This window comes from Culex pipiens, chromosome 2 (assembly GCF_016801865.2).
Source record: "Culex pipiens pallens isolate TS chromosome 2, TS_CPP_V2, whole genome shotgun sequence".
Taxonomy (NCBI): Eukaryota; Metazoa; Arthropoda; class Insecta; order Diptera; family Culicidae; genus Culex; species Culex pipiens.
Window position 1 is genome coordinate 109,130,226 of NC_068938.1, and position 23,663 is coordinate 109,153,888.

Sequence of the window (23,663 nt, forward strand, 5' to 3'; positions counted from 1 at the left end):
TACGTTTTTTCGGAATTCTGAGTACGCCATCAAATCGGGCGTCTAATTTTACATAAAAGTCCCTTTGACACCAAATTTCTATCTCATCACCGTTTCAGGCTGCAAATTATTGAAAAACACCTCTTTTTTCGCATGTTTAAAAATGGAAGGGGTCGTACCGCCCCTCCGTCACGAGATATCAAAAAACGGACCTCGGATTCGTGATCAGGGACAAAAGTTACCCCTTAGGACAAAGTTTCACGCAAATCGAAGAGGGGTCGGGGCAACTGCTGTGTGAGTTGGCGGAGAATTACCCTTATAATAATTATATAACCAATTTTCATTGAAAAAAAAAAAAACATGTACACCTGATTGAAAAAATACGTACAACTTGAGAAAAAATATGTAAGTGCATTCACGGAGAAAAAAGAGTTCCCAAAATTGTGAACAAGCGTTCAAGAAAATGGGAACCTCGAACAAAGTGTTCAAATCCCATGGTACGATTTTGAAAAACGTACCATGAAATTTTAACACTTTGTTCGTGGTTCCCATTTATATGACCGCTTGTTCAAGATTTTGGGAACTCTTTTTTCTCCGTGTTCATGGAATTTTAAATCATTTAAAGATTATTTTTGCTTCAAAATAAAAAAAAACGGGCTTGAAATTTGAAAAAGACTAAAAATATTATAGAATATGATCTTGTTATTCAAATGATCTTAGTTTTAGAGCAAGCGAGTGCGAGAAAAACAAAGCAAAAAATGATGTTTTACGTTAGAAAAGGTCTATAAAAAATAAATTTTCTGATTTTATAGTTGAGCAATTCTCTACGAAATGGGATTTATTTTGTATTTTTTAATGAGGCTAAAATTTTTGTGATGCCTTCGGTAAACTCACAGAAGCCATTTTGCATCATCAGTTTGTCCATAGAAAAATGATTTATGAAAATTCAAAAATCAGTTTTTTTTGAAGGAATTTTTTGATCGATTTGGTGTCTTCGGCAAAATTGTAGGTATGGATGAGAACTACACTAAAAAGAAATGATACACGGTACATTTTTTTTGATGATTTTGAATTTCACTTTTTGTCACTAAAACTTGATATGCAAAAAACACAATTTTTAATTTTTTGATATGTTTTAGGGCAGCGTTTCTCAACCTTTTTCTAGGCTGGTACCCCCTACCATGTAAATCAAGTAGGCCAGGTACCCCCGTTGAGAATCGCTGTTTTAGGGGACATCAAATGCCAACTTTTCAGAAATTTCCAGGTTAGCATAGCATAGCATTGGTGTCTACCCGTAGTTGCTACTCTGTTATTGACCAAGACCTCCAAGAATTGCTCCGTGGACCACAGATGAAGAGTAGAAACCAATCATCACCACTTCGCAACTTTCAAATGTCCCTATCATGCTAGCCAATCACAGCGCCGGCCACGACCAGTGGTAAGACACGGGGGAAGTGGATAGGAATTTTAGTCCAATACTTGAGTGATGAAGACCGCTAAATCAGCTGCGTCTTCGACAAAGTATCACGTGAGGTTTGAAGGTGTTAGTAAGATGGGTGTGAAGCCAGGATTCACCGTGGTAAGTGATGCGGCCGGTCAAATCTATTTATAGTCCTTAATTCTTCGTATGTTCTTGGATTCATTTTTGGAAGCTTTCCAATTCGGTTCACCAAGCTTTTTGTGGTGAATTCTGGTCGTGTTGAAAGTTCAATATTCGCCTAACAATTATGCAACCAGTGTCCTTGAATTCAACTTGCATTCAATATTGCATTTTCCTGTTCTTAGGTTCACACAGATTCCAATCAAGTTTCTTAGATTCTTATAGCATTCTTAATCCTTCTAGACAACTAAGCCTCGATGGTCTGGTGGTTAGCATTTTCGTCTGCTGACCCAAAGGACGGGGGATCGAACCCCGCCGCGAGCTAATGAATTTTTCGTTCATATTCAAGTGTTTAGAATTATTCCTTCTTTCCATAATTTCTCGATAGGGGCAGATGGGAATCGAACCCAGAACCTTCCGCTTACAAAGCGAACAGCGTAACCATTCAGCCACGCCTACCCCACTTTTCAGAAATTTCCAGGTTGTGCAAAAGTTTTTTAATCGAGTTAAAAATGTTTGAATCAATACCGATTGAAAAAAAGAAATATTGGCCGAAAAAAAATTAACTTCATTTTTCGATGTAAAATCGAATTTGTAATCAAAATAGTAGTTTAAACAACAAGTTGCAAAAAGAGAACTTTTTCAGCACGAGTTGTACATTTATCCAACGAGGTTTACCGAGTTGGATAAATACGACGAGTGCTGAAAAAATAAAGTTTTGCATTGAGTTGCTTATAACATTTTTTGCAATTCCGAAAACGCTTATTTAATGGAATTTTATGTCAAACATTCATGTGTTTAGTAAATTCATCGTTCAAAACAAAACAATATTGAAAAATGTTACTTTTCGACACTAGTGCTGAAAAGTTCAACTTTTCAGCACCCATTTCAGTGCTGAAAAGTAGAACTTTTCAGCATTTATTTTGAAAAGTGTTGCTATTCGATTCTGTTATTTTTGGTACAGAAAACTAGGCTATTTCGTCGTTTAAGAATGACAGGAAAAGTAACTAGTTTCACGACGGAATTGCAAAAAGTACTTTTTTGCAACTCCGCCATGAAACTACTTCCTTTTCCTGTAATTCTTGAAAAACGAACAGCATACTTTTCTTTACCAAAAATAACAGAATGGAATAGAAACCCATTTCAAAACCCATTTTTCAGCACTTATTTGGAAAAGTTATACTTTTCAAAATTTTATTTTAATTTAAACGATTCATTGACTCAATGCATGGACATTTGTCCTATAATTCTGTTTAAAAATTGTTTTCGGAATTGCAAAAAATGTTGTATGCAACTTCTTGCAAAACATGATTTTTTCAGCACTTGTCATATTTATCCAACTTGTTAAACCTCGTTGGATAAATGTACGAATCGTGCTGACAAAATCTGCTGTTCAAGTTATAGTCGCAGTTATATTTTTTTTATTATAAGTTCCTATGTTTGACCACTTTTGAAAAGATGAGAAAATTCTCTAAATTTTTCTTTCTAGAATTTTGTTGACACGGTCCTTAGTTGCTGAGATATTGCCATGCAAAGATTTAAAAACAGGAAAATCGATGTTTTCTGAATTTCACCCATACAATCCACTATCTTTAATATATCTCAGCAACTTAAAAAAAATGAAACATTAGTGAAATTTTTCGATCTTTCCGAAAACAATATTTTCATTTATTTCAAATCAAGACTTACATTTCAAGAGGACGTAATATTTAATGTTTGGCCTTTTTGAAATGTTAGTCTTGATTTTAAAAAAATATAAAAAAAGATTGAAAAATGCAAAAAATCGAATGACCGACATCTCAGAGAAATAACAATGAACATTGACAATCGGACCAATAGTTTCCAAGTCAGTTGAAAATAAAAAAAATATTATTTTCATCGATTCACATGCTTTTTAAGGTTGTATCTTAATTTTTTTCTAAGGCCATAGCAAATATTTTTTGAAGTTTATGTCCCTCAACTCTGGCCAAAGTAGAAGGGGGGGAGTGAGGGGCGAATATAAAAAATAAATAAAAATTAAAATTACAAGCCATGGTTTTAAAATTTCAATCAAAAAGGGTTTAAGATGCATTTTACACCTGCCTAGTTGTTTTGCAATCTTTAGTTTTCAAAACATCATAGTATTGGCGAAATATTTTTACTATCGAAAAAAAACTTTTGTGCAGTACTGTACAACGGAATTTCACAAATAATAAAATATTGTTGATCGATCTTAAATATGCTGAATATGATTTTAAACTCAGGAAAATGCATTTCAATTTATTTTCAGCTCATTGACTTCTTTTTCCATTGAAATTTTGAAGTTTTTTGATAAAATAGTTTTTTGTCCCCTATTTTTAAAAACAGTTTTGAAAGACTTACTTCAAGAAATATTTGCAACGTCCTAAATGCAAAAAAGAAAAATATCATCAGCTATAAATTGAAACTATTTTATCTAAATAATTTGAAGTACTTTTCGATTGTAAATTTGATTAATAATTTTTTCTGCCCAGGTAGTCGTTATATTCCAAAAACAAGATTTTTTTCCCTAAATTCCTTCATTTTAAGTCCCCTAGAACATATTAAAAAATATAATCTACAGCATTGCCATGGCACCAATTCGATCAGAAAAAAATCCTGAAAAATTGGCTCTCCTCTCTCGCACACGATAGGAAAAAAAACAAAAGAAAAAAAATGATCATCTGGGTTTTTCGCGGAACACCCATTTCACTTGCAGGTGTAACGTCACACATCAACAAATTACCTGTCATTTTTCGTAAATGAACAATGTTTGACTACAAAACGAAATAAATTAATTTAAGGGGTGCTAACTATGAAAATCACAAAAAAACCTGATTGTTTTTTTTTTCGAAAGTTCAGGAGCGATATTCTATTGCATGATAAGGCTCTTATCTCTTTTCGAGGGTGTAAAAAGTTTCCAAACGAAAAAGATTTTTTTGCGATTATTCCATCCATGATTCTATTCACGATCCACAATTTCATTCATTTACATAAAAATCTTGAAAAAGCTAGTGAAATCATATAAAATTGCCTGATTAAAATTAACGATAGCTAAACAGAATTGCGTGAACATCTCTAACCCCACACGCACTTCCCAAGCTGCTGCCACATTTTCGCGGCAATCATCGTAAACGCATTGGTAAAGGTTCCTGTTCCTGATGTCCATCTTGCTGCCGCGTAGAAAAGCCACTTACCTATGCTTTGCGTGTATGTGTAGGAAATGTGTGCAAACGACTATTGACAGGCTCTGTGCGTACTCACCGGGAAAACCAGTCTTTCCACGACGACGACGACGGCTTTGCAATTTTCTCTCCTCAGGGAGAAAGACCTTTTCCAGACGACGACGACATCGATGATGATAACATCCGCTTGATTGCCATTCTTGATGAGAGATTGCACCTTGGTGCGCTTGGTGCGATGCATTCTAAGGTGCATCTCAGTGCAATGAACGGTTAGTGTGGTAGACATTTTAAATGCACTGTAGAATGCATCTCCGCTGCCAGCGAGTTGCCCTCCCCTTCTATGGTTTGACTTTTTCGACCTGGATGGAGTCTGGCCCATGTCCCATGTTGATGTTGTTGTTTGACGAAGGCGATGCACTTTTTGTGGAAAGTGTGCGTGCGTGTGCTCAAGCTTGCCAGATGAACCGTAATTAGAATGTTTGTTGCATATTATTAACATAACATTAAGACACAGGTACATAAAAACGGTCTGCACTGGTCGAAACATTGAACGCAAGTGATGCTAAAGGTAAAATTCAAAGCAGGAGAGTTCTTTGAATTTCCCTAACATTATAATGAAATCATGTAAAGAGAGTTTAGTTGTTTTCCAACAAAACATTTAAAGCCGAAGCCATTTAACGTCATTAGTTTGTCCAAACAATTTTCCATACAAATTTGGCAGCTGTTCATACAAAAAAGATTTATGAAAATTAAAAAATCTGTATCTTTAGAAGGAATTTTATGATCGGTTTGGTGTCTTGGGCATAGTTGTAGGTATGAATAAGGAGTACACTGAAAAAAATGATACACGGTAAAAAATGGTTTTGCTGGATTTGAATTCACTTTTTGTCACTAAAACATGATTTGCAAAAAAAAAAATATTTTTCTAAATGTTTCAGGTAGGGCTAGTGATTTATCACGGTAAAAAATTAGAAATTACGCAGCATGCCAATTACAAAACATTTAAGTTTCACGGCAATTTCACGGTATTCCAAAAACTGCTCAAAATAAATGTATTCTCTTAGCAAAATACGTATTCTTATAGCAAAAATATTAACAGAAAAGTGTCTTAAAAGTTTAGAGTAGTTCTAGTTACAAAATAAAACCCCCTGACACAAAGTATTAATTTGAAAGAAGACGTATTCGATTTTTTCAGAATTTCCGTCAGTTGAAATCTAGATTTTTTTATTAGGTCTTACAAACAAATGAGCAACTCTCTACGAAATCGGGCGATTTCGACCATTTTTATTTTTTGTATTTTTTTATTTGACTCAAACTTTGTGGGGGCCTTCCCTATGACCAAATAAGCTTTTTTTCGTCATTGGTTCACCCATATAATTCTCCATACAATTTTGGCAGCTTTCCATACAAAAATGGTATGTAAATATTCAAACAGCTGTAACTTTTGAGTGAATTTTCTGATCAATTTGGTGTCTTGGGCAAAGTTGTAGGTATTGTTGAGGACAATTGAGAAAAAATAGGTACACGGAAAAAAAATTTGCAGATTTTTTAATCAACTTTTTTTTCACTAAAACTCAATTTCCCAAAATACGTATTTTTTGATTTTCGAGATTTTTTTATATGTTTTAGGGGACAAAAATCCGCAACTTTTGAGCTATAGAGAAACATGGTCAAAAAATCTGCCGCCGAGTTATGATTTTTTGAAAAAATAGTGATTTTTGGAAAAAATCGAAATTTCATGCAAAAACAAGTTTGACATTATTTTTTAATGCAAAATTGAATTTGCAATCGAAAAGTACTTTACAGATTTTTTGATAAAGGGCTCTGTTTTCAAGATATAGCCACCGAAAGTTTGATTTTAGCGAAATATTTGCAGTTTTTCGATTTTTTAAAATAGTGACCATGAGTGACCATTTCCAAAAATATTTTTTTTGAAAAGTTCAGAAAATTTGCTATAAAATAGTCTAAGAGACATCGAAGATTGGACATCGGGTTGCTGAGATAGAGCCGCTTTAAGAAAAAGAAACACGAAAATTGAAGTTTTCTAAATCTCACCAAAACAACCCACCATTTTCTAATGACGATATCTCAGCAACTAATGGTCCGATTTTCAATGTTAAAATATGAAACATTCGTGAAATTTTTCGATCTTTTCGAAAAAAATATTTTGTAAATTTTTAAATCAAGACTAACATTTTAAAAGGGCCAAACATTGAATATTACGCCCATTTAAAATGCTAGTCCTAATTTAAAAATTTTCAAAATATTTTTTTCGAAGAGATCGGAAAATTTCACGAATGTTTCATATTTTAACATTGAAAATTGGACCATTAGTTGCTGAGATATCGTCATTAGAAAATGGTGGGTTGTTTTAATGAGATTTAGAAAACTTCAATTTTCGTGTTTCTTTTTCTTAAAGCGGCTCTATCTCAGCAACCCGATGTCCAATCTTCGATGTCTCTTAGACTATTTTATAGCAAATTTTCTAAACTTTTCAAAAAAAAAATTTTTGGAAATGGTCACTCATGGTCACTATTTTAAAAAATCAAAAAAACTGCAAATATTTCGCTAAAATCAAACTTTCGGTGGCTATATCTTGAAAACGGAGCCCTTTATCAAAAAATCTGCAAAGTACTTTTCGATTGCAAATTTTTGCATTAAAAAATAATGTTAAACTTGTTTTTGCATGAAATTTCGATTTTTTCCAAAAATCACTATTTTTTCAAAAAATCATAACTCGGCGGCAGATTTTTTGACCATGTTTCTCTATAGCTCAAAAGTTGCGGATTTTTGTCCCCTAAAACATATAAAAAAATCTCGAAAATCAAAAAATACGTATTTTGGGAAATTGAGTTTTAGTGAAAAAAAAAAGTTGATTAAAAAATCTGCAATTTTTTTTCCGTGTACCTATTTTTTCTCAATTGTCCTCAACAATACCTACAACTGTGCCGAAGACACCAAATTGATCAGAAAATTCACTCAAAAGTTACAGCTGTTTGAATATTTACATACCATTTTTTATGGACAGCTGCCAACATTGTATGGAGACTTGTATGGGTGAACCAATGACGCAAAAAAGCTTATTTGGTCATAGGGAAGGCCCCCACAAAGTTTGAGCCAAATCAAAAAATACAAATAAAATCCATTTCCGGTTTAGGTAGAGAATTGCTCAAATGTAAACATAGAGTGTATCCCGATTACTCCAATGCACATTGACATACGGTGTGAAAGGGATACACTCAATGTTAACATTTGTTTATAGGACCCAATAAAAAAGTCAAGAATTAATGATTCAGCTGTTTTAATTTTATTAAGATTTTTTTTTATTTGCTTGAATACCTCTAAAACGAAACACGTTCTGAACCTCTAATTCATCAAAACTAGAAGCATTAAAATAAGTGCAATAAATATTCATTTTGCTTTCCTTAATTAGCAATAGGAAAATTTTAGTTTTTTAGTAACGTTCAGACAAAACTTCATTAAAAGCAGTTTTTACATTTATTGATAATTCAAGAAAATACAAAATACATTGAAAAATAATTAACAAATATGTTTTCAATATGTATTGCTTTACTAATCAATTGAATTAAAACACAAAACTTGCATTCAAAATGTTTTAATGGAATTTGTTCTTCGTTGTTTAATATCGTTGATTAATTACTATACCTAAATTTACCAAAAAAAAAAAATAAAAACAAAAAAGCTATTTTTTGCGTTTTCTTTCAAAGAAGTGTTGATTAATGTTCTTTTCATGGAGTAAAAACGTGATCTGCATTTTGTTGAATATTCAAATGAGCAATATCTTAAAAAAATAGTTGTTGATCTTAAATGAAATAATTTTTGATTTGTAAAAAGATTAAAGTGCTTGTTAATATTTTTTAATATTTTTGATTATAAAAATAAACTTAAATGCATTGAGTAACGATTTATCAATTGAATATTTCAAATTTCACGGCATTTCACGTTATCTCCAAAATTTCACGGCCGGGGCCGAATTTCACGGATTACGCGGCTGCCGTGAAATCGCGAAAAATCACTAGCCTTACACCCAAAATTCAGAATCGAGATAATCGTTCTCTCAAAATTTATTGAGGGCTCAGTGCCAAAATCGATAGAATAATGGTACCAACTCACACCATCATAACAAATGAGTTCATTCGTTAGTTGAATCAATAAATCTCCAACAAGTGTCATACATCGACTTCTGACTTCTCCATGGTCACCAAGCTGTGGTGGCCGAGGCAGCTAAGTCATTGGATTGGTTTGTCAAAGGTCTCTGGTTCGATTCCCGTTGTCGACACTTTTGGTTTTTTGCTTGACGGATGAACTTTTTTTGCAAATGAACCTCGAGACAATAGTTCTATCGCCCATCTCGAGCTGTGTTCTCTGCGTCCGTGAATGGTACCACTATTCTCTCGACTCGAGACCATCATTCTCTCGGACTAGCGCTGCCAGTTTTGGGTGTAGTTTCAAATGCCAACATTTTAGAACTTCCTGAGTGTACAAAAAATCTTTGACCGAGTTATGAATTGACGTTTTCTAAGTCTTACCCAAACAACCCACCATTTTCCAATGTCGATATCTCAGCAACTAATGGTCTGATTTTCAATGTCAAAATATGAAACATTCGTGAAGTTTTTCGATCATTAAGAAAACAATATTTCATAGAAAAATTAACATAATGATCGGAAAACTTCACGAATGTTTCTACATCGAAATACCTCAGCTATTAAAAAAAATATTTTTTAAATGAGCAAAGATGAGCGCTAAATTAAAAAAAAAGAACAACTGCGACTATTTTGAAAAAAGTTACCTTAACATGGCTATAACTTAAAAACGGTGCACTTTATCAAAATTTCACTAAAGTACTTTTTGATGGCAAATTCGATTTTACATCGATTTGGATTTTTTTTATAACATTACTTCGATTTTTTTTAAAAATCAGTGTTGATTCAAAAATTTATGACTCGGTCAAAGATTTTTTGCACATTCTGGAAATTCATGAAAAGTTTGTATTTGATGTTGTCTAAAACATCTAAAAAGATAAAAAAAATGAAACAAAAAGTGAAATAAAAAATCACCAATTTTTTTACCGTGCATCATTTTTTTTCAGTGTAGTCCTTATCCACTTTGCCGAAGACATCAAATCGATCAAAAAAATCTTTTAAAGGATACAGATTTTTTAATTTTCATACATCATTTTCATATGGACAGCTGTCAAATTTCTATGGTAAATTAAAGGACAAGGGTAATTCTCTACCAACTCACACGAAATCGGGAAAAAATGCCCCGATCCCTCTTTGATTTGCGTGAAACTTTGTCCTTAGGGGTAACTTTTGTCCCTGATCACGAATCCGAGGTCCGTTTTTTTATATCTCGTGACGGAGGGGCGGTACGACGCCTTCCATTTTTGAACGAAAAAAGAGTTGTTTTTCTATATTTTGCAGCCTGACACGGAGATGAGATCAAAAGTGCAGTGCTTCTTGGGACGCGCAGTCCTGTTTTTTGTGATAATTTTCGTCTCTTTTGTGTTGCTATTTGTGTGCATGGGGTGATTGGTTTTATGTGAGTAGGTTTTATGTGATTAGGTTTTATTTTTTATGTTATTTTCTTTCTCTCCATTTCCTCAGTTTGATTTGCGATGCCTTTCCGTCGGGTCGTGTTTTTTTCGCGTTCGTCGTCGGTGTGATTTTCTTTTTTTTCGCGTGCGTGTATGTGTGTAAACTTGCGGCTGGCTCTGGTTGTCATCGATGACAATTGAGCCAGTCTGATTTGCGATGCCTTTCGGTCGGGTCGCAGGTTTTTTTCGCATTCGTCGTCGGTGTTACATTAATTAATGAATTTTGCGGCTTTTCGCAATATTTACCAAATTTCCACGAAATCTGCACTGCCCTGGTCAATCTTTCTTTGGTGTTCCAGAACATGGTTCTTTTGGCCAATTCTGAACTATCTTAACTTGGGAGATGTCATGTCATGTCGAGATCGAAATGTTTCGTCAATGTTAAGTCAAAAGGGAATTTTATAAAATCGTCGGAATAAATGTTGCGGTGAAAATCCGGCTATATCTCGCTTCCCCGTAGTCCACCCAGGAAAAACCACCTCTAATTGGGTATTAAAGCCCTATGTCAATTTTTATGTACAACGATAAAAAACACGATTAAAAACCATTTCTGATCACTTTTTTCATTTTAACGCAAATTTTTTTTTTTGACAGGATAACATTTTTTCGATGGATCAACTATGGTCCCCTTGGAACGAGCTGTCAAGTAGGAGCTTTTCTGTCAAGAAGAACCGCGAGGTTAATTTTTCAAAATTGATTTAAAAATCAATTTTAAACTTTTTGTGGTCGTACAAAGGATCATTGTACTCAGAAAAATAAGCTTTATCGCTGTAATCAATAATATCACCAATATAAGCTTCATTTTAAGACCCAATTGATTCCCAGGACATAAAGTCTTAGTAGAACCTGGAGAACCAGCCGCGTTCCGAGATGTGTAATGTGTAATACACAGGAAGTGTTACATATCAAACATTATTATTTTTAATGAGAAAGTATTTGTGATGTGTACTTCTACCCCTGGACCGGTTTCCCAGTTCTTAAATTTCTTTTGTGAATAGAATACCAGTTTGGAGATCCTTTTCAAACATTTCCCCTCTCAATCGATCGATCTACTCAAACATTTACCTAATAAAGACATTTCAATTGAAAGTTTATCCAATGGAACCCTTTTCCCAACAAAACCGAACAACTCTTTTCTCCAAACGAATAAGAGGATCAGGCTCATAAATAAAAGGTGCCTTTTTCGAGCTGGCCAGTAAACTACGCGCTCGAGTGTCAATGAACGACCATTATTTATGGTATTTTGATATGATAATACGGAAAAAAGAAGAAAAAAGACCTCGCGAGGACTCCATAAGCCGAGAAGGACTTCAAGTCGACAGCGCGCAACGCATCGCGTTTGACGGATTGGGTTTCAGGTGGCATAGAAGTTGACTTCAACGAACAAACCAACGACGACCAAGCGAAGAAGGCCAAAGCAAAACGAACGAGAGGAGTGCCCTAAAAGCCAACTGAGCAAATAATAGGAGAAATGTAAACAGACAGGGGACTGCGCGTTGAACTCCGGGTGGACAGTTTCCGATGGAATAGCTGACAAGGTGGTGCAGTTGGACAAGTTGGGACAGTTCCATAAATTTTATGAAAAATTGGCGAAACAAGTTTTTGGCTAAAATTTTACACCAGCGAAACATGTCCTAATGCTGCAATTAGCATTCAGATTCGGAATTTCCAGCATACAAAAACCCCTCGCAACCTGAGCAGAAACGTGTTTACGACTGTGTGCTTCAGCTTATGCTCTTTAGTAACTTCTGAACATGGCTATGTGTGTGCCTGTCTATGCTTTCTACCTCCTTTGCCTACCCTTCGCAGTAGCGCAGCAGCATTCTTTTCCAACCTTCTTCTTTGAAACCTCATTCGCTCACTCACTCGATTCGTGTATGTTTGAAGTGCGCGAGTCTGCCTGCCCGAACTGACTTCAGCTAAGAAACCTGTATCAGAGAAGAGCCAGAAGAGTCGGTAACTGGACCAAACTGGACTTCAGTCTCTTAAAATTTGTAGCAAAATATCTCATTTTGAAAAGAAAAAAAATATGTTAAAATTATCTTGTACCAAATCAACGCAAGCCACGCTTCTCCGCAGTAGGCTCCCTAACTCTCAACGAGGACCGCGCAATCGCAAGGCACCCATCGCAGTTGGCCGCGCCGCGCAAAAGCCAGGTTGCCACGTTTAGATTTCTGTGGTCCCTTCTTGTTGATGTTTTGGGTCTTTAATGTTCGGCTCACGAGAGGAGCTTTCTGCGTTCGTGCGCGTCTCACCTGTGGGCCGTGTTGCCAGATGGAAGATTTCAAATAAAAATATTGTATAAAGTTTTTTTTAAACTAAAATACACTTAAAATCTAACAGGTTGTCAATTTCATGAGAAAAAATCATAAAATTTAGTTGAAACCCCACTTCATAACAAATTCGTCTGCCAACGCTGCCGAAAGCTCGCCCACCCCAACTTCGGCCCCGCTTCGGCTATGCTCGGCCGACTTCGGCTTGAGCCGGGCTGGCAGATGTTGCCGTCATCGGCGCAGCGTTGTTTAGTTTCGAATATCGCCACATCGGGCAACGACGTGTTATTGTCGGCTGTGTGTTGTTGTTGTTTTTGTGTGGTACCTCAAGGTGATTCTTGGAGGGCCCTTTTTTACCTGTGGCGACGAACCCCGCTACCTCCTCCCCTCTCCTCACCTGTGCGCATGGTGATCGGTAGAGCGCGCGCAGGATATTTGCCGTGAATGTGCGTGTGGGTTTGCGTAGGTGGCCTACTAGGACCACGAAGCCCGATGCAGTGGAAGCAATAGACGTCTAACACGAGTCGTTCGCCGGGAATCCACTGCATCGCCTACTGTGTGTGGGTGCGATTAAGAAGGAAATTCGATCGGCGTGCCGCGGCGATTGATTATGCTAATTGGAGATTACTTAATTTCGCTAATTACTGCAACTTGTTTATCCGTGGCGAAGTGTGCGAGTGAGCATTTGTTTATGCTTTGTTTGGGGTGAAAACAACTCGAAAAGGCCTCGCAAGTGGTGTAAAGGCTCTCAAGGTGAAGATCGTGCCGGAGAAAGAGCTCGAGTGTTGTGTATCAAAAGAGAAGGTGCGAAATAATGGTTTAATAAAACAAATATGTTTATTTAATCAATTAAACGAGAGAGGCAACGAGAGTGAGAGAAGAGTTTTGAAAATCAAATTCGGAAAACAGCAGCTGAGTGATTGATTTGTTTGCAAGTGTGGTTGTTGCGGCAGAGGATCAAATCGCGTGGCGGAATTTTTGGAAGTGGCACAGATTTCAACGCCAATAACCGTGGCGAAAACTAAACACGCTGGGCTATGAAGCATTATCGACACTGATCGACAGTTTTCTGGTTTGTGTTGAAGGCGCGCGAAATCTGCTCGACTGGAAAAATGGTTGAGTGAAGAATTTGAGGCACTTTTTGGTGAGGGTGAGAAAAAGTGCAGCCACGCGGAGGTGTGGAGTGTTGTTTTGTTTGTGACAATTGAGCCGGAAATTTAGACACGAGCGATTGAGACGTTGAATTGGCGGCGTGATTAGTTCGAGACTGCTGCTGACCACGATTGACCCATTATGGATTCGTTACGAGTTACACGAGCGATGGATATACCGAGAAGCGTTACAGGTAAGCGTTTTTTGAGAGTCAAATGTTACGACATGATGTCATTTTTTTTAATTCACGAAAAAATAGTAAATTTACTAACACTTCAACCTTTTAAAGCTGTTTTCTTATTAGATTTCATTTGTTCTTATTATTTCTTGAACTTCTGTTTTTGTGAACTACACCTAAACCAAACCCCCCCCCCTACAATTCATAGATGATCAAGCTGCTGACATCCGTTGGCAGCACTACTGCAAAAAAACGATGAACTTAACTCGCCATTCTTACAGTCTAGCAGTTCACTCGTTAGTAACTCCGTGCCACTTTCAACGGCGAAAGGCATCATTGCATTCTGCCCCTTTACTGCCAACAAAACTTCGGTGAAGAGTTAAACTCACACCTGAAGAGCCCCGGTTCAAATCTCAGCGAACGCAAAAAGTCGCAGTGCCATAGTTGCAGTGGACTTGAAGTATTCTGTCATCTATTCTAACAAGCTAGATTTACTACATTTTAATGAAAAAGGCATGAAAAATGGATAATACAGCAGTACAGTTAGTGTGCAATCATTTGTTTAAAAAAAATCTAGGTTCTTACGAAAAAAAATAACAATTTTCAAAAAAAACAAGAAATTAAAGACATTTTAATGCCAAATCTAGGGGAAGGTGGGGCAAGACGACCATAAGGGGCAAGAGGAACAATCGCTCGTACGGCAGTAATTTTTACAATTTTGATTATTTCCAGTATGAGGAATTGTAGCAGATTAGCTGATTGTTGCAATTAGCTGATTCTACTACCACATAACCGCCAAAACGACGTAAACGCCACTGAGCATATGATTGAATGAAATTTTTTTCAAAACCTTTGTTTTTTTATAATATTTGGAAAGTACAAAATAAGGCTTAGGGTTCGTTTTAAGGCTCATTTATCAAAATGCTATTTTTCCTAGATTAGTAGTGTTCCTACCAATGACTTGCACCTATTATAAACTATGATTTAACTTTTGGTTATTTGGCTTTTAAAAAATCTTGTTCAGGTGGGGCAAGTGTACCATATGGACTTTTAGTATAGAAAAAAATTACGAATTGCTGCAACAACATATTTTATTGTGAAATAAATACATAAAAGTACTTAAAAACTGATAAACAATTGTTAAAAAAATTGTCCATACAAAATATAGTGATATCATGAAAATTTACTATTTATCATCCAAGTCATATTTTTTTTCGTAAAAACGATCAAATTTTAAGTCAAATATTATTTTTAATCTAATAATGAAACGTTTCAAATACATTCTAATCAGATGTATCTAAGCGATAACAGTTCAATTGTTAGCAAATTAACATGTTGTTTCATGCATTGTTCCTCTTGCCCCAACGGGTTGTTCGTCTTGCCCCACTAGTTGAGTAGAACGTACGGAAAATCAAAATTTTAAAATCAATTTTTTACATTGAAAAACAGGATTTTTTTAAAAACTTGTTCTACCAAAGTCTTGGTCAAGACCTGGAATAAGATGATTATAAAAAATCCGACGGATTTTTTAACGTTTTTAATGGGTTATAACGAGTTTTTCCTTAGCTTGTTACACTTGCCCCACTTTCCCCTATATTTGTGCAATAAAATAAATACACAAAAATTATCGAATTTTTTGGTTGTTAACAATAATTTATCAAATTTAAAATGGGATTTTTACGCTATAACAAAAATTGGTCCAGTGTAAAGAAAATTTAAAATCTCGTTTTTCTGAATTTTCATTTTTATATTTGTTTAAGTTGTCTATTTCTGGTTATTTTACGATATTTAAGTCACAGTCAAGGGCGTTATAAGACATTTATTGTTAATTTTAAGCTCCTCCCCCAAGGTGTCCACGAGGTTTATGAATGGCCCCTAAAGATAATTTATGTAAAAAATTCCATGCACTAATATCAACAAGTTTAAAACGTTTTTAGAACATGACATTTTTTTTCTGTATTTTTACCGATTTTATCGATTTTAATGTAAAGAAAATTCGCAATTTTCTAATTCTGAAAAATGTGATCGGTTAAATTTTGTTGGGCTTGACGCTTGATTTTTTCAGATGTTTTATTTTTATTTTTAATGATTTATTTACTTGTTTTATTTAATTAAAAGAGATGAAACAATTATGTTTAGAATAAACTTTTAGCATATCTAAAACATTCGATGAACACGAAATATGGAAAATTGTTGAAAATTACGTTCAATATGTCAGTTGGTAAATTATAACAAAGGTCTTAGGTATTTAAAACCAACATAACCAGATTTAATAAAGGGGTTTCAATACACAACATTTGTTTTTGTAAAAGCTGCTTTTACCACCTTGTCCCTCCGCCCAACGATCAACTTGCACCATCCAAACTAATTAATCTTTTAACCTTCCACCCTTTAAAAATCCGTGGGACGCACAACGATTAATCGCGGTGTTAATTCTTTCGGTTGACCCTCCTCTCTCTCTCTCCCTCGCTCCTAAGGAACCCTTAATTAAGATGTGCATCTTTCGTCAAGCCAAACAATTACGCCCACTTCCACCAGAGTCAGAGTCAGTCAGTCAGTCAGCACCGTCATCTTAATTCAATTAAGTGGAGCCCCATTTTTGCGACACTTTTCCTGCCCATTAAGCGCGCTGGGGACCCACAAATTGCGGCCATTTTTTCACAACTGCTGGCTGTTGGGGTGCCAACTGGTCAACTTCTTTTCGAGCATGATTGCAGGCTTTTGGACAGCGAAAAAATGTTGTATAATATCAACCACCGAGTTTGCTTTTTTGTGTGGAGTTCAGCTGTTGGTGGTCAGTTCCTAATATACACGCTAAACTTAAACTACACACACCATTATTTTTCAGCGAGTGCAGGCCCCCCCGTTTATGTGCATTATTACAATGGCCGCGGTGGTGGCCCAAGTTATGGCCAAACCGCGAGTGAATGGCCAAGGCCCAAGCGCGCGCGCGAAACCGCCGAAAGACATTAGCGGCGGAAAAACTGCAGGCAGCAACAGCAGCAGGCTTAGAGAGATATTAGGCTTATGACCAGGCACGGTTTTAATGGAAATTTATTATTTGTAGGTTCAATGGTTGCTTGGCTGGTTGGCGTCCGAACTCTTTGTTCAAGTGTGGCAATTTCTGGGCCCGCTGCAAAAGTGCTGCTTACCCGAGGAGTAAACGACGCTTTATATAAAAAAAAGGTGCTGCACTAAGCAAAAGAGCTGAGCTGAGCCCCGCCACACCATGTGCTCCAAATGGGAACTAATGAAAATCTAATTTTTGGCCAACTAAACGACACGGAGAATGGCACTTTGAGTCACTTTGAAACGTTGAGTAATGGCCGGCAAGGTTTTCTTGCTGTGTAGATGGGGTTTTTTTTGAAAATTGAAGCGGAAAATTTGAGCTAAAGGTTAGTTTTTATTGCTTACGTGGTTACTAGTTGCAACTAACTTAAGTGGTCGACTAAGTGAAGTCGAAATTGTTATTTCTGAACGCTCACAAAAGTCCTTCTGTTTGACCAGTACAATTTTATGGGACAATCTTATGGGAAATTGGACGAGCTTTCCGGTAAAAATATTTACGTGACTGAAAAATCAAGTCTGTCACATATTTCAAAAACCAACAAAAAACCATTTTTTTCAACATTTTTTTTTTAAACCGCCTAACTTCACAAGGATTGGACTTACGACAGTGGTCAATATGGAAACTTTTAAGTAAAATTGTCTTCGGTTTTTGAAAATTTTGACGTTTAGAGCACTTTAAAAAAACAGATTCAGTAAATGATTTTTGTAATTTTTAAGAAGAGTTTCTCCATCTTGCATTTTTCGTGAGTCAATTTGTAACATCTTGGGCTTTTTTTCAGAAAAATTTTGAACGAAAAAAATAATGGGCTCACCTTTAAATTTGACTTTTTAACTTAAAAATCAAAAAATGTAGTGTTTTTGTCTTTCAGTGTATTTTTTCGAAAAGCCCGTCAAATTTCCTACAAGTTTGTCTTCGACCACTTTTTGATATGATGCAACGGCTTCGAGATACAGCAATATTTAAATTACGAAATACAAAAATATTTAAAACACTTACGCCCTTCTTAAATGTCATTATCGAGTGAAACTGACTCCGTAATCACAAAAATGGCTTATATATTCCTAAGATAACATGTTTACAAAGTTTTATTGAAATCGGAGAGGGTCGAGTACAACCGATTCGCTATTTGACATGGAATTGCTCAGCTATAATTTTAGAAGATTGAATATTACCTCTTTTATGGTGTAATTTTACCACAATTTAGACTGAAAATGTGACATTAAACTAGAAAAGTAGTATAATTACACATTTTCAGAGGTAAAATTACACATTTCGTCTGACATAAAAGATGTAGCCCTTCCCAGAAGTATGATGTTTTTTTTTTCTAAACTTTTTTTTTCGTTTCTGTGTTCTTTTTAAATTTGTGGTCCCAAAATTCAAAATTTGAAGTGGTCTAAAAGCGCTCTGTTTGATTAAAAATACAACATGAACGTTATACAATGTACCGTCAGTGGGATTAACAATGATTCAAAAAAAAAACGATAAACTTCTGCACAGTGGTTCAAAAGGCCTTTTTGATGAACTTAATTGATTAGAGCAAAAAGTAAACATTTTCGAGCTTTGACATGTTCACAACTTTGTTCAGCGTTGTCATGGCCTACTTTTGGTGAAATTTGTTTTTCAAAATACTCATCACAGCAGGCTATGGAATTTGACTTTGATTTTAGACGATTACAATGTTCAGAAGAGTTGTCAGTAATATCAAAACAAACAACTTTGTCGAAGACGCCAAATTGATAGGAGCTATATGTGATGAGTTATAGCAAGATTTCGTGATAATTAAGCTAGTTTTCGAGCTCGGTTTACAAAGCCTCAGGCAAATTTGGGCAAAAACCCATACAATAGGCTTCAAGTATGAACTACAAAATGTCGGGTTGAATCATTCGCCCGAAGGTTTACGGTCATAGATTTCCGAGCATTTTAGTTTATTTTATTGTTGATGACTCGATTTTGATGAATTCAACTGCTTTGTTTTTCACAAAACCGCACAAATTTAATTTGACATTATTAGAACTAATAGATATTTAAAACGTTACTTAATCCACCTTTAGGTAGTTGGTGCCTTCCTCGCATTCATAAAATGAATACACTAAAAAACACATTAACTTTTATCAAAATATCTGAGACCTTGCCTCAAAAAAAATGTATCAAAAACACTAAAGTACTCATAACTTTAAACAGGGTTGTCAGATCTTCAATCTCTTAAGCTCGTTGGAAAGGTCATTTGATTACCTATCCAACGATGGGTCGCATTATAGATCCGGACAACATTTTCTTCAAAATATTTGAGATCCGGCTTCAAAAAAGTGTATAAATGACACTTAAGTGCTCATAACTTTTGATGGGGTGGTCAGATTTTCAATGTTTTGAACGCGTTGGAAAGGTCTTTCAAAAACCTTTCTAACAATATATAGCATGACGAGTTTTCTTACAAAAACCACCCTTTTTACAATCTTCCGAAGTTTAGCTAAAATCGTTTTTTAGCATAACTTTTGAAGTACTTTTCTAAACTTCACAATATTAACTAGGGTCTTGTGGGACCCCAAGACACATCGAATGAGAACAAAACGGTCCAAATCGGTTAAGCCAGTCCGAAGATAATCGTGTGCATATTTTTCGGTGCACGGACTCACATCCAAACACACGCACAGACATTTGTTCAGAATTTGGTTCTGAGTCGATAGGTATACGTGAAGGTGGGTCTACGAGGTCGAATAAAGAAGTTCATTTTTCGAGTGATTTTATAGCCTTTCCTCATTGAGGTGAGGAAGGCAAAACGGTTTCAAATATGAATCAAATCACTATGTAATAAAAAATATGCATAAAAACCAACCTGATAATAATTTAAACCTTCCAAATCATGAATTATTTTTTAAAGTTTCTTGATGAGTGGGTTGAGATCTGAAATATTGCTAATTAAATTTATAATTAATCGAAATCTTTTTTTTTCACGTCCATTGCAAATAGGAAACAACTTGAACTATTTCCGATTCATCCATCGAAATGTTTGCATTCGAATCCACATAATCTCGACTTAACCACTCGTGCTGTTAATTCCAAGATTATCTGACCGAAAGCAATCAGCGCCAGACATAGAAGTGAGCAACACGAGATATCTAGAATCGAAGCTTGGCACCCCCTCGTTTCTCTCGAAAAATATCAAATATCGAGTTTGGCGTAGGATTTTCCCCGATAAAACTTGCCTTGCCCGATCAACTGTGTGGAAAAAAGGATGGGGGGGTGCTGCTATCTGTTGGTGGCCACACCGGACATAAAACCGCTTTATCCTGGCATGTCTGCATGTTGTGCACCCCGCTCTGTATGTGTGTGTGTAGGTGTGTTGATGAATTGCAAACCAACCCCTCCCCCCCCCCCTTTTTGGCCGAGCTTTGATTGTGTACCTTCTGGTGGACCATATCAAATCAAACAACTCGAAAACCAAAAGCCAGCCGCGCCTGACATCGGTCCATCCCGGTCCATCCCAGCTGGTTCGGATCACACATACACCAGAATACGGTGTGTCTGGTGTGCGCGCACACATACATACGTTCTGACAAACAGCCTCTGGTTTCGGTATCGGGAAGCATCCAGATGGAATCATTGTCAAAGAGAAAAACTGTGTTTTTTTTTTGCAATTTTTTGAGCCCGGTTTTGAGGGCACATGTTTCGATTTTCGTTTGAGAGCAAAACGCTCTCAAACTGATATTTAATGAATTCAAGAAAACGAGAGAAAATTGCTCAAATGGAAATTTGTGAGAGTTTTACTAAAAGTTTTGTTATCAAAGCTAGAATGAGAGGAAATTGCTCATGAAACAATCTGTGAGCTTTTTGCTCTTACATTGAGAGTTAAATGTTCACAAACAAATCAAGAGGCTCTCAATGAGAAAAGACGTGCTCATAGGACGAGTTCTCATCAGAACCGGAGTCCTGCTGTGGTTATCACCGATGTTTTGCGATCCAAACCAACCTGGCACATCACATCGATAATCTGGGTCTACCGGGCTGCCTCTTTTCGCCACACAGGACTGACCACGTCGGCAAATCGGGAGGAGGTTTGATCCGTTCGCCGTATTTCGCCAAACTCCGGGAACTCGGTCGAAAGGTCGGCTTGGTTGGAGCGCAAAAAATACACAAAAAAGTGCATTACCGGGAGCGCCTCTTCACTGCCAGTGGAGCGGTCTCAATCTATCATTTGTCTGCCGGAGTTTCTGCTTCTGAAGGCCCTCGGACGGCCCAGCTCTTCGGCTCTATAAATGGAATCGTTTAACAACTGTTGTTGTTCGGGAAAACCACCCGGGATCACACACTGCACACAGCGTTCGACTTCGAACTCTTCGAAACACACACAAAAAAAAGTAATTTCCCTTCACGGGATTTTCACCTTTGTCTTACCGTTCGCTTCATCAAAGTTTCGTCCAGATGAAAAAAGGATCGCTTCAACGGCGGCCGGAAGAGGCGCGAAAATGAAAATCTGACCTTAAATCATGTCTTTCCTCGCAGCTCCATTATTAGCAGCGCGAGTGAGGCTCTTGCGAGCGTGGCTTCTGACTTGCTCATTTACTGTTCTTGAAGTTGTAGAAGTTTGTATTGGCTGGAATTTCAAACTCTTTTTTATCATTATCAAAACAGAATTGGCTTCTCTAAATATGAGTGAAGAGCGAATACATAGAGAGCATAAACGGTTCACGAATGAGCTTTTAAGAGCAATCTCAACTCAGCTCACAACACTGCTTACTGCACTGCTACGAGCTTGTGTGCTCTTATGAGCTCACGAGTTGTTTGTTAGATATTGACATTTCTATGAATTTCATAATTACTTACAAAGTGAGAGAGCAAAGTGTTTGTTTCCTCACAGATAAGGAGCAATGAACCAATGAGTAACTTGTTTGTTCTATTTACAACACTGTTTTTTCCAGTTTATCATTGAAAAATGGTAAATTATGTTGAGCTCGAAATTAGGTTGAAATTTCAGATCAGAGTGCAATGACTATCAAATTGGAGCTAAGAGCAAACAAGCGAGCGAGCACTCGTCAGACGTGCATCGGCACCCAAAAGCACTTGTCAGTTTTCAAGGGCAGGTTCCAGACCAAGTTGTTTTGTGAAGAAAAATAAGTTCTTTACATACTATGCGCTTCTATTTCTTTTTTTTTTTGAGAGCTTGCTCATTAGCTAATGCATTTGCAAAATAATTGTGAAGCACAAAACAATTATGAAGTTGAGAGCAAAAAAGAATAAAGAATAACAAAGGACGAGCGGACAACTTTTTTAGCTCAAATTGGTAGCGAAGAGTGATAAAAGAGCGGGCGCTCACAACTCTGTGCTCTCTAGAGCTCACTCACAAGTCGAGGATTTGTTATAAATTGTGATAAAAAACAGGATTTTTCAATCTGAAGGCGAATTTATCTCCTCAAATTGAGAGCTCACCATATTAAGCGCTCTCGAATCTCTTGAGTGCTTGCTCATACGCTTGAAAATACTCTTCAGTAATGAGCAATGAGCAATTCTTCTCGAAAAGAGAGCAAAACTCAAATCTACTCTGGAATTTGAGCTCTGTACGTGGAGATAATGGTGGTTGGTGGTTAATTTTTGACTTATAGTTGGTCTCTTGTGATTTGAAACTGAGAGCATCTCTCATTAGTTAAAAGATGTTCTTCAATAACGAGCAGTGAGCAATTTTTCTCAATATAAGGGAAAACACACAAATCAACTTTGAAATTGAGAGCAAAGTGCGAATAAAAAATTAGCTTTCTCTAAACTTTGAGGTTTGCTCTTGTATTTTTTTATTGTGAACAATGAGCGAATAAAGAGCGCGATCTCCTAACCATGTGCTCGTTAGAGCTCACTTACTGCTCAATAACTTTCAAACTGGGAGCCCAATCCTCGAAAATTGAGAGTAATGAGCAGCAAATGTTCTCTGCCTATTATCCCGACTGATCTTTTGAGAGCTTACTCGTAAGTATGAAGATGAATCTGAAGAATTCTGATGTTGAGAGAAAAAAGCGATTAAAGAACCAGCTCTCTATCTCTGCTCGTTGAAATTGATCATAAATCTAATTTTTCCTCAGTCAGAAAAGGTTGTACAGCTCCACTAGGTGAACTCCCTCCCAACATCTTCCATCACCACTCCCAAAACTGCTCGCGCCCGAAAATAGAAGAAAAGCGGATGCTTCACTCATCAACGATTCAAACACCGGCCCTCGTGAGGAAGACCCCTTGAACGCTCTTTTCCCGTCCTCGTACTCCTCTCTTCCTCAGAGGTCTGCGAGGGCAAAAGGCAACTTTTAAAGGTTCTACATCTCGTAAAGTGGTGGCCGGGATGAGGGAAAACAAAAAACAATCGACTATAGAGTTCAGACTACCCGGCAAAGCCATCATTGCCTCGGCAAGAGGGAGATAAAGTAATTAACGAAATAACACCGCTGTAGAACAATCATCATCGCGAGGATCGAACGTCAGGCCCTCGAGAATCGACGAGCAGCTATTCAAATTGCTCTCCGAGCTCCAGACAGAGCAGAAGAGGGGGAAGGAAATCGCTGGGTTTTCGGTTCAGATTTTAATAACGTGCAGGCACGAAACCGATTTCCAGACAACCTGTTGGCGGCCATCTTT

At 36.6% G+C, this 23,663-nt stretch overlaps 1 protein-coding gene across 1 annotated transcript in view; it reads left to right on the forward strand.

Annotated features, from left to right (window-relative positions):
• The first annotated feature begins 12,900 nt into the window (after positions 1 to 12,900).
• Positions 12,901 to 23,663, forward strand: part of LOC120415668 (hemicentin-2) — an 88,979-nt gene continuing 78,216 nt past the window's right edge. Inside the window, exon 1 of the mRNA XM_039577251.2 lies at positions 12,901 to 13,999. Within this exon, the coding sequence (XP_039433185.1) occupies positions 13,948 to 13,999 (52 nt within the window). The 5' untranslated portion in view covers positions 12,901 to 13,947. The remainder of the gene's footprint in view (positions 14,000 to 23,663) is intronic.